This window comes from Myripristis murdjan, chromosome 20 (genome assembly GCF_902150065.1).
Source record: "Myripristis murdjan chromosome 20, fMyrMur1.1, whole genome shotgun sequence".
Taxonomy (NCBI): Eukaryota; Metazoa; Chordata; class Actinopteri; order Holocentriformes; family Holocentridae; genus Myripristis; species Myripristis murdjan.
Genome location: NC_043999.1, coordinates 1378109 through 1394087, shown reverse-complemented (window position 1 = coordinate 1394087; position 15979 = coordinate 1378109). Strand labels below are relative to the sequence as shown.

Sequence of the window (15979 nt, the reverse complement as noted above, 5' to 3'; positions counted from 1 at the left end):
CCGCCTCCAGCAGCTTACACAGACCTGTCAATCAAACACCTGTCAGCTGAAGCTCCGCCTCCAGCAGCTTACACAGACCTGTCAATCAAACACCTGTCAGCCCGAGCTCCGCCTCCAGCAGCTTACACAGACCTGTCAATCAAACACCTGTCAGCTGAAGCTCCGCCTCCAGCAGCTTACACAAACCTGTCAATCAAACACCTGTCAGCTGAAGCTCCGCCTCCAGCAGCTTCCACAGATCTGTCAATCAAACACCTGTCAGCCCGAGCTCCGCCTCCAGCAGCTTCCACAGACCTGTCAATCAAACACCTGTCAGCCTGAGCTCCGCCTCCAGCAGCTTACACAGACCTGTCAATCAAACACCTGTCAGCTGAAGCTCCGCCTCCAGCAGCTTACACCGACCTGTCAATCAAACACCTGTCACCTGAAGCTCCACCTCCAGCAGCTTACACAGACCTGTCAATCAAACACCTGTCAGCTGAAGCTCCGGCTCCAGCAGCTTACACAGACCTGTCAATCAAACACCTGTCAGCTGAAGCTCCGCCTCCAGCAGCTTACACCGACCTGTCAATCAAACACCTGTCACCTGAAGCTCCACCTCCAGCAGCTTACACAGACCTGTCAATCAAACACCTGTCAGGTGAAGCTCCAGCTCCAGCAGCTTACAAAGACCTGTCAATCAAACACCTGTCAGGTGAAGCTCCGGCTCCAGCAGCTTACACAGACCTGTCAATCAAACACCTTTCAGCCCGAGCTCCGCCTCCAGCAGCTTACAAAGACCTGTCAATCAAAGCCCTGTGAGGTGAGGCTGTACCTGTCTTCATGCGCTCGTCCAGCGTGCCGACCTGAGCCATCTTCTCCGAGTAGACGGCCTTGTAGCCCTCGATGAAGGACAGGTAGGATTTGGGCGTCACGTAGGTCTGACGGCGGAAACGCTCAAAATACTCGGTGCATTTCTCCGCCACCAGGTCCTGCAGGCAGGAGGTCACATGATCAGCCTCACAAAACCAGAGCGAAGCACAAACACATCCCAGTTCCTCTGCAGGTTCTCCAGAACGTTCCTCTGATCTCCTCCCACGACATGAACATGAACTTTCAGAGCCTTCACACTTTCTTCACTCCAGTTTTCCATCAGCCCAATAAAGTCCTCCACATGAGTTTTAATAAAAGCAGCAGCACTGTTGGCTTTTCAGGACTTTTTCACACTGGGGGGTGGAATGTACGATGGTGTATTATGGCCAAAAGAAAGAAGAAAAACAAAAATTTGGAGACGTAGGAGGGGGGTAATATTCTGAGGAAAAAAACTCATTTTTTTTTTCAGAGTGTTCCAAGATTAGTGGTAAATTTACTAGAATAAACATCAAATTGTGAGAAAAAAACCTGAAAAATTCTGAGATTATTAGGTTACAAATTTGTGACAAAAAAACACAGAAATTCTGAGATTAAAGTCATAAATTTATGAGAAAAAACTCAAGTTTGTGAGAAAAAACCCTGAAAATTCTGACATTATAAAGTCACAAATTTACAAGAAAAAACTTAGAAATTTTGATATTGAGGTCGTACATTTATGAGGAAAACACTTACAAATTTATGAGAGAAAAAACCTGAAAATTCTGAGATTAACAAATCACAAATTTACAAGAAACAGTGAAACCAGTTTGTCCTCCTCCTGTGGGATCCAGTCTGAAGGAAATCCTGCTGGTCTGAGTCCAGAACCCCAACCTCCTCCTCAGCATCTGGACTCTGAAGAGACGTTGCTGTGACTTGGGCCGATTCAGAGGAAAACAATCTGCTGATTCTGGGCTCAGATCAGCAGGATCTCCTTGTTCCTGAATCCCATGTCAGAGTAGAATCTGCTGAGGGGATCAGCTGCAGGCCTGAGACACGGCCAGCAGGGGGCAGAGAAGGGGCCAATAATAAAGGTTATTAAGACAATAACAACAAAAGGCCTCTTGTATCTACTCGTCATCACCTGGAAGGTTCCCATGGTAACCACCACGCTCTGCCTCACTTCCTCCGAGCAGCGCAGGTCCTGGTACTGAGACAGGAAGTGACGGGACACGGCCACCAGGGCGTCCCGCGGCCAGCGCTGGAACCAGTCCACCGTGCAGCCCGAGATCAGGCCGGGGAACTGGGGGGGGTCAGAGGTCAGAGGTCAGAGGTCACAGACGTGGTCACATCAGGGGCCAGGTGCATGAAAATCTGACTGAAGACTAAGCACACAAGCAGAAACATACACACACACACACACACACACACACACTCTGCATCTGCTTTATAAAACAGTCCAACACAAACACAGGAGGACACGCCCCTGATCCCTGATCAGCCTCTCCACATAAATACCTGCTCCTCCTTTCTTCAGACACGCAGCCAAAGAAAGAAAGAAGGAAAAAACACAATTTAATAATTTCTCTGAGTGTGAAGCTGAAACAGTTGGAGAGTCAACAACAAACAACAAACAGAGCAGAGAGCCACTCCTTCTGAGCTCCGGGCCCTGGGAGGAGTCCCAAACAAGGGGCCCCGCCTCCCTACACGTGGGGGAGAGGAGCCCCGCCTCTCTACAGGTGGAGGAGAGGGCCCCGCCTCCCTACAGGTGGAGGAGAGGGGCCCCGCCTCTCTACAGGTGGAGGAGAGGGGCCCCGCCTCTCTACAGGTGGAGGAGAGGGGCCCTGCCTCTCTGTAGGTGGGGGAGAGGGCCCCGCCTCTCTACAGGTGGAGGAGAGGGGCCCCTGCCATCTCACCTCCTCTAACAACATGTCATCTCAAGAAGTGAAGTAGAAAAGTGATTTTATTAAAAACGTGTTACCGTCTCACCTTCAGGGCTCGAGTGCGAAACTTCTCCCCGACAGGTGAGAAGCAGAGCACGACGTGCAGGTTGCTGCGCACGCGGGACAGGAAGTAGTCGTACAGGTTCTCAGGGGTCAGAGGTCGACGGGGGTGCTGCCGCTTCATGACGGGAATCAGATCCTGAGTGATCTCATCGACCTCGTCACGAGCAAACAGGTTGGAAACCTCACCGCTCGCCAGCACGTTGTTCATGTACTCTGAAGGAGAGGAAACAAGGAGAGGAAACAAGGAGAGGAGAGGAGAGGAGAGGAGAGGAAACACGGACAGGAGAGCAAACATGGAGAGGAGAGGAAAGGAGAGGAGAGGAAACATGGAGAGGAAACAAGGAGAGGAAACAAGGAGAGCAAACAAGGAGTGGAGAGGAAACAAGAAGAGGAGAGGAAACAAGGAGAGGAGAGGATATCAGGAAAATTATTTTAAAAAAGAATGAAGAAAGAAAAATCAGTGATCAAAAAAAGAAGAGAGAAAATAAAGGAAAAACAAAAAAGCAAAGCAAAAAAGAAAAAAGAGAATAAAACCATGAAAATCATAAAAAATGAATTAGGACAGCAAGACAGGTAGACAGACAGACAGGCAGACAGACAGACAGACAGACAGACAGACAGGCAGACAGACAGACAGACAGGCAGACAGGCAGACAGACAGACAGGCAGACAGACAGGCAGACAGGCAGACAGACAGACAGACAGACAGGTAGACAGACAAACAGACAGGCAGGCAGACAGGCAGGCAGACAGACAGGCAGACAGGCAGGCAGACAGGCAGACAGACAGACAGACAGACAGGCAGACAGGTACCCAGGAAGGCCTCGTCCTTGATGTCGTTGTCGGTGAACAGGAAGGCGACTCCTTGGCCTCGCTGCCCCGCCAGGCGGTACAGAGCCTTCAGGTCCTCCAGCAGGTTAGAGCAGCTGTACGTCCTGCACACACACACACACACGCACACACACACACACACACACACACACACACACAATCTTTTAATTGTTTTTATTAATTGTTATAATACTAATAATAATCTGTTATTATTGTTGTTGTTGCTGCTTCACAGAAAAATAAAACAACATAAAACATTAAAGCATCTAAATGAAATAAAAAGACATGAGATGAAACCAGTTGAAAACAGCGGATCACAATGAAAAGAAAAATTAAAAGAAAAAAAATCTTATGATAACTGAGTTTTGCCGGCCGTTACAGCGGATCAGCGGATCAGCTGATCGAGCGGCGTGTCGGTGACCTCTGACCTGGTGAGGGTGATCTGGAAGGTCTGGTACCCGGCGATGAAGGAGGCCAGCCTGGTGAGGCTCTGCTTGCCCGAGCCGCCCACCCCGACCAGCAGGGCGTTCCCCTGCGGCGTCCGCAGCACCCGGGACACCCGCACCAGGTGCGTCATCGCGTCCTGTGATCGGAGAGAACACAGATTATCGTTCGTGTCACCGAGCCTCGCTATTGGACGGGACGGAACGGGTCGTCAACCAATAACAATACAGAGAGGACGGTGACATCATCGTGACAGGGTTTACATTACGATCACATCACAGGGGACTGAACACAGCACCCGCAGGGCTCCAGATGCATGCTGGGAGCCGGGTCTCTACTCTCACTGTACCTCAAAGAAGACGAGGTCCATGGCTCCGCCCCTCGCCGCCTCGTTGTACTGCTGCTGGAACACAGACAGACGCTCCGCCAGCGAGGCCAGCGACTCGATTGGCTCATACACCTGTCAATCACACCGTGATGGAGACACTTTGTTTAACTGCCAATATACAGCTACCACATAAAAAGAAAAATTACAAAAAGTGTATGGGTAACACTTTACAATAACAGTACAACAATTAATGTTAGTTAACGTTAGTTAATGCCGTAATGGTTAATTAACTGTACAAATGTACAATAACCCTTAAATAACATATAAACTAATACCTTAGCATGAACAACATTAGTGCATGATTCTTAGACACATTAGTTAACGGTTAGTTAGTTGTTACTTCATGTTTATTACGGCATTAACTAACGTTAATTGTTGTACTCTTATTGTAAAGTGTTACCGGTGTACTTATAATTATTATCATTATATATTTAAAATTAATTACAAGGAACTTACAATAAAGTATGTTTTTTTTATTATTATTATTTTAAAAGAAATAAATACAAATTAAAAATAAGAAATTAAAACAAAGTGGATTCAGTTCAGTGGGTGGAATGAAGCAAAGAGTTAAAAACAATTAAACTCATGATGACTGAGGTATGAATGTCATAACGAGCAGATGTGATGGCGCTGTGGGACCTTGGGGGCCTCCAGCTCGGCGTCCTCCGGCTCGTCGCCCGTCGCCTCCGGAGCTTCACGCAGGAAGTCCACAAACAGGCTGTTCCACTGGGCATGCTCAGTAAGAGCCGTCCCATGATCCTCCGCTGTGATCTGAGGATGGACGGAGGAGCAAGTGAGAGAGAGAAGGAAGGGGGGAAGGAGGGAGGACACACGACAACATGGAAACAGACACACACACACACACGCGGCGGCCTGACCCTGTGGATGATGCTGCTGAAAGCCTCTCTGTCGGTGCTGTCGGTGAAGCGGTCGGCGATCACTCTGCTGCACTCGTGGTGGAAGAGAGCGGCGAGCAGCGAGCGGCTGCTACACACCTCTGACCTCACCGTCAGGATGCCCTGGAACACAAGACAGACTTACAATTGTACAGCCATTGCACACTGAATTCGGGTTCGGATTCGGGCTTTTAAAAAAAACTGGAGAAACCGGAAGTGGGTGCACCAGAGACTTCCGCCGGCTAACCTCCGGTTTAGCTCTTGGCTAACTAGAACGGGAATAAAATATTTCAATCATGCGGCTCTTCTAGACTTTCCAAACGTAATTGGACTGAATGGATCAAATTCTGCTACTGAAACGAGTCATTTCGCAGGGGCTGTGACACTCAAAAAAATGTATCCACTGTCTTATAGCCGCTTCTTTCCCCGTTACGTTGTTAAGTTTTGTTTTAATCTCTTGAATTTGGCTCAAAATCATGCTCAAAACACGCATCCAAACGTTTTTTTTCTTTAGAGAAAAGCTCCCGTATAATGAGGGGAAACTTCGGACAGAAAAACTATTCGGGATCAAAGCATTATTTGTGTACTTCCGAATATCGTATTCGGGTTCAGGTTCATACCTACTTACAGTACACACTAGTTATTATAAAACTACCATCATTTACAAAGAGGATACCCTGAAACACAAAATATCAGACTTCTGAGGCAGTGTGATGTCAAATTGGAGAGTGGACACCAACAGATATTGTTTGAAAGCCTCTGCAGCTGTCATTTGGTTTGGCTTCATTGCGCAGTAGGATGATAAAATAAATAAATGAATAAATAAAACCTGGTATAAAACAAATAAATAAACTTGGTGTCCTCCTGTCCTACCTGCCAGATCCTGCTCAGGTCCCTCAGGTTGAAGATGTAGTGGAACTTGGCAGGAGACGGCAGCATCTGAGACACAGACGGACAGGAGAGCGTCAGCGGCATAGAGGAGCAGCGACTGAATACGTTTTTTGTTTGCTTTTTGTAAATAAGATCTGAATGGACACAGTAGAGGAAGTGTGCAACAAAGGATAGTGTATTAGTCATGTGGAGGGAGGGCAACAGTATCTCAGATGTCTCTTTTCCACCAACACGGTGGCAGTACCGGTGCCCAATATAGAACAAAACACCATATACACAGTGGGAAAACGTATATGTCAGTCCAGGCTGCTGATGCTAAAAATGGCTAAAGCTTTGATAGGTCAACTTGTCCAGGAAGTTTAGAAAACACAGGAAACAGCTAAAAAAAAAATAAACCTCGCCCCACAACTTCCCTTTTTGGAGTCGGTTACCTTCGCCTTGACGGCCTGCCATACCCGCCGGGTGGTGGGCACCAGGGCGGCGGCCAGGGAGCACACCTCGGCGGGGAAGCCCCTCTCCGGGCAGAAGTACCCCTGAGCTATGGTGCCGAAGATCTTATCGATGGAGGAGTTGGAGGGCAGCGAGCAGTTAAAGATGGAGAACTGCCTCTTCAGCCGCTGGGGGATGTCGTTACGGCCGCCGCCGGGGTGGATCATGGCCGCCACCAGCTGTCAAGGGAAAACATGCTGTGAAAGCATACTGGAGGACTGTTTAGTTTTTTATAAGCCGGCAGTTTTCAACCATTTTCATGTTCTGGACCTTCAAGTTGACTTTCAAAAAGCTGTGGACCCTCATTTGAAGTGATGTTGCCCTGTTGGGAGCCTGATGTCTACGCTATATTTGGTTTGTGTTCAGTATTAAATGCTTGTGAAAGACTTTTTAACACAAGAAATCTGACATCAATCCAGTGATATGATGATATAAATATATCATGCTTATAATTTAAACTATACTTTTCTTGTAATTTTAAATTAAGTTGATAGTAACAATTTATTATTTTAAATTATTAGTTTTCTTGTCATTTTTTTTTTAGTTTTTTGATAATTTCTTTTTATTATTATTATTTTTTTTTACTAATGCAATGTTGATTTTCACCTTTTTCCTGTGCAAATTCAAATGTGCAAATTGATTGCTTTCAAGAACATGGGGAAAAGGGAATTATTCAAATTAGCAAAACCAAAACAAACAAAAAAATATAACCAGTAACCTTTGATTAAAAATAATAATAATAATAATAATAATAAATATAGGAGGGCTACCTGTATAGTAAAAGGTCAGATCAGTGGTGCTGGATTGAGGTTTCTTAATATTTGTGAACACTAAACATGTTCTCAAGTATTTAGGCATTCTGGATATCAGGGTCCACACAGGGCGATGGGGGTCCAGAACAGGGAAAAATTTGAAAACCGCTGAATTACGGAGTTCAGCTGCTGCATCCATGCCCTTTAGCACTTTTTTAAAATCTCACTATAGAACGAACAAATCCAAATATACGGTATAGTATCTGTAGTATTTGGAAGAAAGGATCTCTGCCAGTCATTGTGGTATCATTCATAAAGACAAAATGCATTTATCTTCACAGATTTATATATTTTATTTTAAAAATGATGTAAACAAGGATCCGCTGTCCTTGTTTATTGTTGTCCTGAATTTGAATTGAATTTTAGATAGTTGTGTCCGTAGAAATGAAGTTTTTTTTTTTTTTACCTGGACGTCTACTACAGTGGTGAACTCTCCCGGACGGTCCAAACTGTAGAAACCACCCTGCTCCATCAGCTGACGCACAATTTCATTGGTTATCTGAGAGGGGAAGGGGGCGAGGACAAAGTCAAATATTAAGAACCTGATCAGTCATCTGAGGGAGGGGAAGGAGGAGGAATCAGACAAGAACATGAATAATCTGGCTGGTTGCTAGAGAGGAAACTACATTAGCAGTATGACTGTCTGGGGAGGAAATGGTTAATCTGATTGGTTACGGAACAATTTTCTGGTCTCATTCTCCTGTAAAATTTTCCTACTCAAAAAAGACACAAGGTCAAATAAAAAACTGACAATGAAAAATATAAAAAATAATTATAAATTGTATAATTATAAAAATAACAGAAGACTGAAAGACAAAAGAAAAAGAAAAGACAGAGTGCCGACCTGGTCTCCCCATTCGTTGATGACGGGCATGTTTATGTCATCAATGAACAACGTCATCTTGCGTCCTGCCGGCGGCCCGTAGGTGGCGCCCATGCGCTTGTCGATGTAGCTCTCTATGGTTCTCTGGAACATGCCGGGCAGCGTGGCCGACGAGAAGTTAACACTCTTACTGAGATGGAGCTCCGGGTCGAAGTTACTGGTGTAGGCCTGCAGAGGGCGACAGAGAGTTGGCTACTTCTATTTGTATTTCAGCCTCTTGAGGAAATTTTTTTTCTTTTTAATTTTTGAGGATATTTTTTGGTCATTATCTTGTATTTTTACTAGTTTCTTGCTGATTTTCAGATCATTTCTCGCTAATTTGCTTGTCACCTTTTTCCCCAGATTTTTGGAGGGAGTAAGGTGAATTTGCTTAGGCTTCAAAGGGTTAAATGCTTGTGAAAGGCGACTGACAGCACAAGAAATCTGATGACATTTTCTAATGGATGCAGCATCACTGATCTGATGTTTAAGTATATAATTTTAATGATTCTAAATAAATAGTTTTCTTGCTTTTTTTTTTCATTTCAAATTGTTGAGATTGTTTTTGCTTATTTGTTTGCTTTTTTTAACTGATGTTCTGGTGTTGCTCTGCTAACTTCCTCATCACCCATTTCCCCCATGTTTCTGGAAGGAATCAAGTGAATTTGCTTACGCTTCAACAGGTTTCAGTCAATAATTTTACATTTACTTAAAGATACACAGTGTAGTTTTACAATACTGTAGTGCCATCTAGTGGTTATCACCATCCACCTTTGTATACAGACTCATGAGGACAGGAGTTAGAAGCTAAATGGTAAGTTGTTTCAGCTGCATTAATTTGGCCCAAAACAAAGCGTCCATCTATTTTACTGTTTTATGTCATTTGTTTTCTTGCATCTGTTTTTACTTTATATTTTTATTTTTCTTGGCCTCTCCATTTTATTCTGTTAATGTGAAGCATTTTGTAACTATTTTGAAAAATTCAAACTTATTATCATCATTGTCATACTATTATTATACTACAATGAAGCTGGAATGCACTGGCTCATTTGACATACCGAGTGTGACCAGGATCTGGATCAGCTGACAGTCGGCTGATGAACGAACAAGATGCTTTGACTATGTTAGAGATAGGGAGTTATTAAACAATTTCAGCACTCCCTGCTTTTAACTGTCCACCTTGATCATGACGGTCTTGGCGGTTCCCTGCTCTCCAATCAGCAGCGCAGCTTTTCCCTGCTTCATGATGGTCTGCAGCAGGAAGTCCGTCCTCACATTGTCCACGTTGGGCACCAGGATGGACGAGTAGTCTGGAACATGGTCTGCTGGGTAGACGTACTCCGGGACCTGGACAGGATGGGCGTATGATGTAAAATTGATGAAACAAGTCATGTTGTGGTTGAATTTGTAATCAGTATTTCATTAAAGCGTCCCGTCCGCCCTAACTGTAGATTCTCCCTGTTCTCCCACACCGCTGATGTAAGGTAATGGACTTTATGGTAGTTTTGTGCGTGCAGACCTTGTTGGACCAGTGCTCCCACTGTCCCTGCTCGCTGACGGTGAACTCGAAGATGGTCTGGTCGCCCTGGGTCAGAGGCAGGTCCAGAGCCGAGCTGAAACCCTTCGGATAGGCGAACAACAAAACACACAGATTTTCAAACAGTAACACATCTGGAAAAATCACATTCACTGTGGAGAGCTCAGTTTCCTGACTCCTACTTACAGCCCTTACAACCCTCCCAGTACAACCCTTTCACAACCAGCCTTTTTTTTCACTGTTTAAAAGGCTCTTGAATGCACCTGCACCATGCCCATGCTCAAACCTTCTACCCTCCTCTGAAGGGTACGAATATTTTCTGAGTAAATGTTTAGTATCTTCTAGGAGAGTGGGAAATACTGTACAATACAAGCAGATGGATCTAGAAAGCAGAAATTTTCCTATAAGTGTGAAATACCAAACGCCCTACTGTTCAGGTGCTCCTGAACACACAGGCGAAGAGCAAAAACAAACTCAAACATGCATCATGGATCATATAAAATCAAGGCTGGTATCGAAATCCCTGGGAAGAAAAAGCAATAATCGCTGACATTTCATCTCTCTCTCTCTCTCTCTCTCTCTCTCTCTCTCTCTCTCACACACACACACACACACACACACACACACACACCTTCAGGAAAGCCTCCATCTTGGCCCGGTCGTCCAGCTCCAGCAGCGCTCCCAGACTCCACATCAACGCAAACACAAACAGCCGCCCAACGTCACCATGGCAACCCTGTCTCTCCTCTGACGCTGGGAGCAACCCCTGACAAACAAACACATTAAAAACAAAAAAAATACTGTATCTACTGGAGTATCTACTGTAGTGTTTACTGTAGTATCTACTGTAGTATCTACTGTTGTATCTACTGCAGTGTCTGCTGTGTTATGTGGGTATCTGCTGGTACCTGCAGCAGGTCGATGGTCTGTCTGATGTACATGCACTCCAGCACCTGCATCTTAGGAGACACACAGGTGGAGACAAAGTCCAGCAGCTCCTGCAGGAAGAGGAGCATACCAACACACCGCTGTTATCATCTGTTCTTTTTGGTTCTGTTCTCATCTGTTAGTCAAAGTCAAAGTCAAAGTCAAATTTATTTCTATAGCACATTTACAGATGGCTGAGCCACACCAAAGTGCTTCACATGAAAGTGCTTAAGTGCAATAAACACAGGAAATACTTAGAGCAAAAGGAAAAAGGATAAAAAAAAAACACTGACAGTAATCCAAAAGAAAAGATAAATTAAAAGGTAACTGAGGAATTACCAGGGGACACTATACACTGGCACTTGAAAGAAGTGCCAGTTCTGTTCTGCTCTGTTCTGTTCTCTTTGGTTCTAAGCTGGTATCAGGAACTGATGTGGTCTTGCAGTAATTTCATGTTTACCTTCACTTTACTTTACTCAGCTCCATTTGTCTCTACTGTACTCACCTTACTTTGGTCTTTTCCTTTCCTTTCTGTCTTTTCCTATTCTATTCTGTTCTTTTTGTTCTCCCCTCCTCCTCCCCCGTCACCTCCTCTCCCCTCCTCCTCCCCCGTCTCCTCACTTGGTAGCAGCAGGTGAAGCAGCCCTGCAGGGCGTCAGCCTGGTGTTGAGGTAGTTTTTGGAGCCAGGCCTGCAGGACGGGCCTCCAGCTGAGCACAGAGGAGCTCATGAACACCATCCCGTTACGGGACACTGTGGCCGGGGAGGCGTTGTCGATGTTGTGGGGCTCGAACACCACCTGCACACACACCTCGCTCAGTATCACCCACTTTCCAAGGTTTTTATGCATCTTTTTGAATACAATTGCATCAAGTTGTGCATGACCTAAATGTTTTAGCTGGTATTCTGACCCGTTCTGAGGACGTACTCACCACAATAATGAACTCTCATTGGCCAACAGCAGCAGCTCTAATTTAAATGAGGTAAAACTACCCTGATTGGACAGATTTCAGTCACTCTGAAACTGTGAAATTATTCAAAAAAATAAATAAATAAATAAATAAAAAAACTATTCCTACAAAGCTGTTTGCATGGCAAATGAAAATGAATATTCCATTAATATTCCTATTTCCACGCAGCCGTGGAAACTCCACAGCCTCCCTCCCTTTATTCGTTCAAACACCTTCTAGAAAAGGTCAGTGTTGTGATATTTGTGCATATCCCCAAAACCTGTTGATATCCAAGTCTTTCATGAAGTTTAACAGGAGGCGCGTTCCTCCTTCCAGCCAGATATGAGGGCTTTTATTTTGTGACTGCATCTACCTTGTCTACACATGACCAGGGAATGCTCCTAAAACCAGGATACTGTCAGCATATCCCACATGTCTCAGCTGGAAAAAAGCCTCCAGACAGAGCATGCCGTTTACGTGACCTGTGTCAAAGTGTGAATGTGGTCATATTTGGACTCATGGAGGAAAAGGAAAGTCTGCTCGCCTTGCAGCAGGGAGCCATGGGGATTCTGTCTCCGTTGGCCAGCGTCAGGGTCTTGTTGTCGTCCAGAACCGAGTTCAGGTTCTCGATCCAGATCGCATCCACTGGGCCGTCCAGGACTATCCAAATGTGTTCCCCCTGACACACACACACACACACGCACATTATCAAAGGGGTTTTCAAACTTCTTCATGTTCTGGACGCCCACGCAAAGTGATTTCGCCCCGTAGGGAACCTGATATCAAGAGAGATTCTGGTTTGTGTAAAGCACAACACAAGAAACCTGATCCAGCATCACTGATCTGACCTTTAAATCATTAGCATTTTTATAATTATATAATTTTCTTGCTTCATTCGTTATTGATATCAAGGCTTTTTTTTTTTCCAAAATTTTTGGTCATTTTTGCTAATTTTGTGGTAATCTTCTTGTATTTTGAATTTTTTTGTTCGTTTTTTCACAAATGTTCTGGTAAAAAAATTTTCTAATTTGCTAATCAGCTTTATTCCAGGAAGAAGAAGAAGATGGCAAAATGGATGAAAAGGTGTGGGTGTGTGAGCAGGAGTTGCTCAGTGATGTCCCCTGGCCAGAGGAACACAGCCAGCTATTTGGTTAGTGTTGGAAAAAGGTCATGGTCTGGGTTAAAATACTTTGTTGTCATGGTGACAATTACAATGCTTCCCATGGTAATTGTTTGCAATGGAATTGATAGTCCTGTGTGTTGTTGTTATTTTCTTGTTGTTGCTGTTGTTAGGTGTGCAGTGCCTTTTTAAAATATTCTTCATTTTGCTGATGACGCTTTGGGAGACCCTCTAAGACCCTGGGGGTCCCCAGACCCCACTTTGAAAACAAATCTTGTCTCTTGGTTGTATTGTAGTTTATTTATTCTGTCTAAATCATCTGATGAGGAAATCTTATGAACGTCCGACTGCTAATATTGTCTGCTCTGGGCACCTGTAGGGACTCCCCTCCATGTTTTGGTGAGCTCACCTTCTTGGCCTTCAGGGTCTTCCTCCACAGCGTGGAGAAGATGCCGTCCGTCCAGTCGTTGGTGGTGACGTCCAGCGTGCCGAACATCTGGGCGGCGGTAACGGCCTTGGGGTTCATCCTCATCTCCCTGTGGGGGGCGCCGCACTCCGACATGGCCTTCATCAGAGTGTGGATGCAGGACGTCTTCCCCGCTCCGCTGGGACCCAGAGTCATCATGCCTGCACACACACACACACACACACACACACACACACACAAATCCCCTTCTTAGTTATGTAGTCTCATGTTCTTAATATTTTGAATCCCTCGTTTCCGGGATTAATCATCTTTTTTTAATCATAATTTCCTTCAATCAACAGTCATTTTCTTTATACTATTCTCTCTTGTTTCAGTATATTTATATTTATTTTTGCTGGCTATATCAGCAATAGCCAAAATGAAATTGCATTGGAAACAAGTGGGAAACAGATATTTTTTTTACCTTGTTTGAAGAAAAATAAGATTTGAACACTGAAGATGAGACTGAGGAACCTTTTTGCACTGTTGTACTTGCTGTAATTCAAAAACATGCAAATCAGCGGTGAAATGTTAAAAGGGCTACCTAAAGTGGATTAACTGAGATAGGTTACACTGATGTCCCTCTTCTCGCTCCACACTGTAAAAAAAACTGCATGTTAACAAGTCATTTAGTCTCATATTCAGCGTTAAAGTCTTGTTTCTCTTCACACAAAGTAAAAAACCTCTCCATCAGCGTGTTTACCGTGTCGGACTCGCTGCGTCTCGTACAGCTGGACCAGTTTGAGCATCCAGGGAGGATGGGGGATCAGGCCGGCCTGCTGAGCCTGGCTGCAGATAGACGACTCCAGGTCTGGATACCCGGCTTTGTCCAGGACTGCAGGGCAGGAGGAGACCGTCAGCACACAGGAAGTCATGACTGCCAGCCTGGCGGTCACAGGGTGTTTTTTTCCCCCAAATGTTTGCTAATTTTGTGGCAATTTTCATGTATGTTCATTTATTAATTAATGTGGTCAAGTTATTTATTTTGCTCATTTTTTGTCAGAGTTCAGCGTGAAAGTGATGTGGCATGAGAGAGAAAAACGTACCGATACCAGGAAACAGATCATTGATCAGACTCATGAACAGAGGCTCGTCCTCATCCACCTGGACAGAGACAGGTTCATCAGCTACAAGCCAAATCCACAGGAACACACTTATTTAGACACAATCCATTAACACACACACACACACACACGCACACACCAGTTTGGAGAGGTTCATGTCCCTCAGGACCCTCATCACCACAGTCTTCTCTGGCTCCGAGGGGTTGGATCTCTTCACGGCTCCCAGCGTCCTCAAAACTGACAAGATGTTCCTCAGGCCAAAGTCATAGTGCACCTGAACAGCATACAGTGACAAAAATATCCCCTTACTGCCTGAATTTATTTACAATTATCTAAAAAAATTAATTGTTTGTGTTTTTGCCTTCAATCAGATGCTAAATTAAGTGGAGATTGTTAATTTGAATATAGCACATACAATAGATATAAATTTAGGTATGATGCAAATTAGCGACATCAGGCATCTGCGACATCAGGCATCAGGCATTGAAATTGAACAACAACATGTTTCTGTACTGCCCTCTAACCTTTTCACCCATGCATCTGACCTGTGAAAAGGTGATGACTGAAATGCACACTGAACCAAACGTCAGATTTACAATTACTTCCCTAGCAAACTTATCTCAAATTTGGACAATTTGCTGAGTTTAGCAGCCAAAATCTGTGCGCTCTGCCGAGTGACCACTTCCTGTTTCATCAACCGGCTGTATTTTACACTCCGACCTCTAGGTGGCGGTAGAGTGCTTCCAATACAATTCTTGGTATGTGTTCAATATGCATCAACAGGCATCAGCGGGATACATACACCAACTCGGCTGCATTAAGACCAGAAGTGGTTTGTCGCGAATTCGCGACAATCGTCCACAAGGGGATATGAGCTATCATCGAGTACGAGTTGTAAGAACTGGTTTGCTCGTGAAGAAAAAGACAAAACAATGATGACAGAAATGTTAAAATCATAGTAGACCAAGTCAGGACATTAATTTAAATTATATTGTGTAAGATGAGAACACAGACAACATACTTCCACAGCTATAGTGGACTTAAAATCCTGTTAAATATGTGGAAAGAAATGCTTTATTTCTTATTATAGCACAGTGTGTCTCAGATGTGTCAAAACCATAATAGACCTTGGTGGGCAGAGAGACACAGAAAATATTGCAAATATATTGTTTAACACAATAAAACAAAAATATGTTTTCTGTGATATGATAATATTCTTTAAGGGTAGTGAACATGGCAGTACGATCAGTGGTATTTTTATTAGTATCACCTGTTTGGACAGCTGTTCCTCACAGAGCTTGTACAGGGTGTAGAACTTCCTGCTGAGAACCTGGTTGTCACGGAAACCAGCGCTGGCCAGTTTGACCCTCATGATGATGGCCCGGTCCGGAACCATCATGGCGACCGTGCGGAACTGGATCTTCAGGTTCTCCGGCAGCTCCTGGCGACCCGCGTAACCCGGGTTCTAC

At 44.6% G+C, this 15979-nt stretch overlaps 1 protein-coding gene across 1 annotated transcript in view; it reads right to left on the bottom strand.

Moving 5' to 3' along the window:
- The window catches only part of dnah5l (dynein, axonemal, heavy chain 5 like), an 80860-nt gene that overhangs the window by 23791 nt on the left and 41090 nt on the right, over window positions 1-15979 (bottom strand). Inside the window, exons 43-65 of the mRNA XM_030079898.1 lie at window positions 15781-15975; window positions 14650-14784; window positions 14493-14550; window positions 14150-14281; window positions 13390-13607; window positions 12405-12539; window positions 11533-11709; window positions 10893-10982; window positions 10616-10750; window positions 9967-10068; window positions 9627-9794; window positions 8430-8636; window positions 7992-8084; window positions 6716-6952; window positions 6267-6332; window positions 5376-5516; window positions 5137-5268; window positions 4459-4569; window positions 4094-4248; window positions 3648-3769; window positions 2818-3047; window positions 1973-2131; window positions 815-971 (exon numbers count right to left, since the gene is read on the bottom strand). Of these exons, the coding sequence (XP_029935758.1) occupies window positions 815-971; window positions 1973-2131; window positions 2818-3047; window positions 3648-3769; window positions 4094-4248; window positions 4459-4569; window positions 5137-5268; window positions 5376-5516; window positions 6267-6332; window positions 6716-6952; window positions 7992-8084; window positions 8430-8636; window positions 9627-9794; window positions 9967-10068; window positions 10616-10750; window positions 10893-10982; window positions 11533-11709; window positions 12405-12539; window positions 13390-13607; window positions 14150-14281; window positions 14493-14550; window positions 14650-14784; window positions 15781-15975 (3355 nt within the window). The remainder of the gene's footprint in view (window positions 1-814; window positions 972-1972; window positions 2132-2817; window positions 3048-3647; window positions 3770-4093; window positions 4249-4458; window positions 4570-5136; window positions 5269-5375; window positions 5517-6266; window positions 6333-6715; window positions 6953-7991; window positions 8085-8429; window positions 8637-9626; window positions 9795-9966; window positions 10069-10615; window positions 10751-10892; window positions 10983-11532; window positions 11710-12404; window positions 12540-13389; window positions 13608-14149; window positions 14282-14492; window positions 14551-14649; window positions 14785-15780; window positions 15976-15979) is intronic.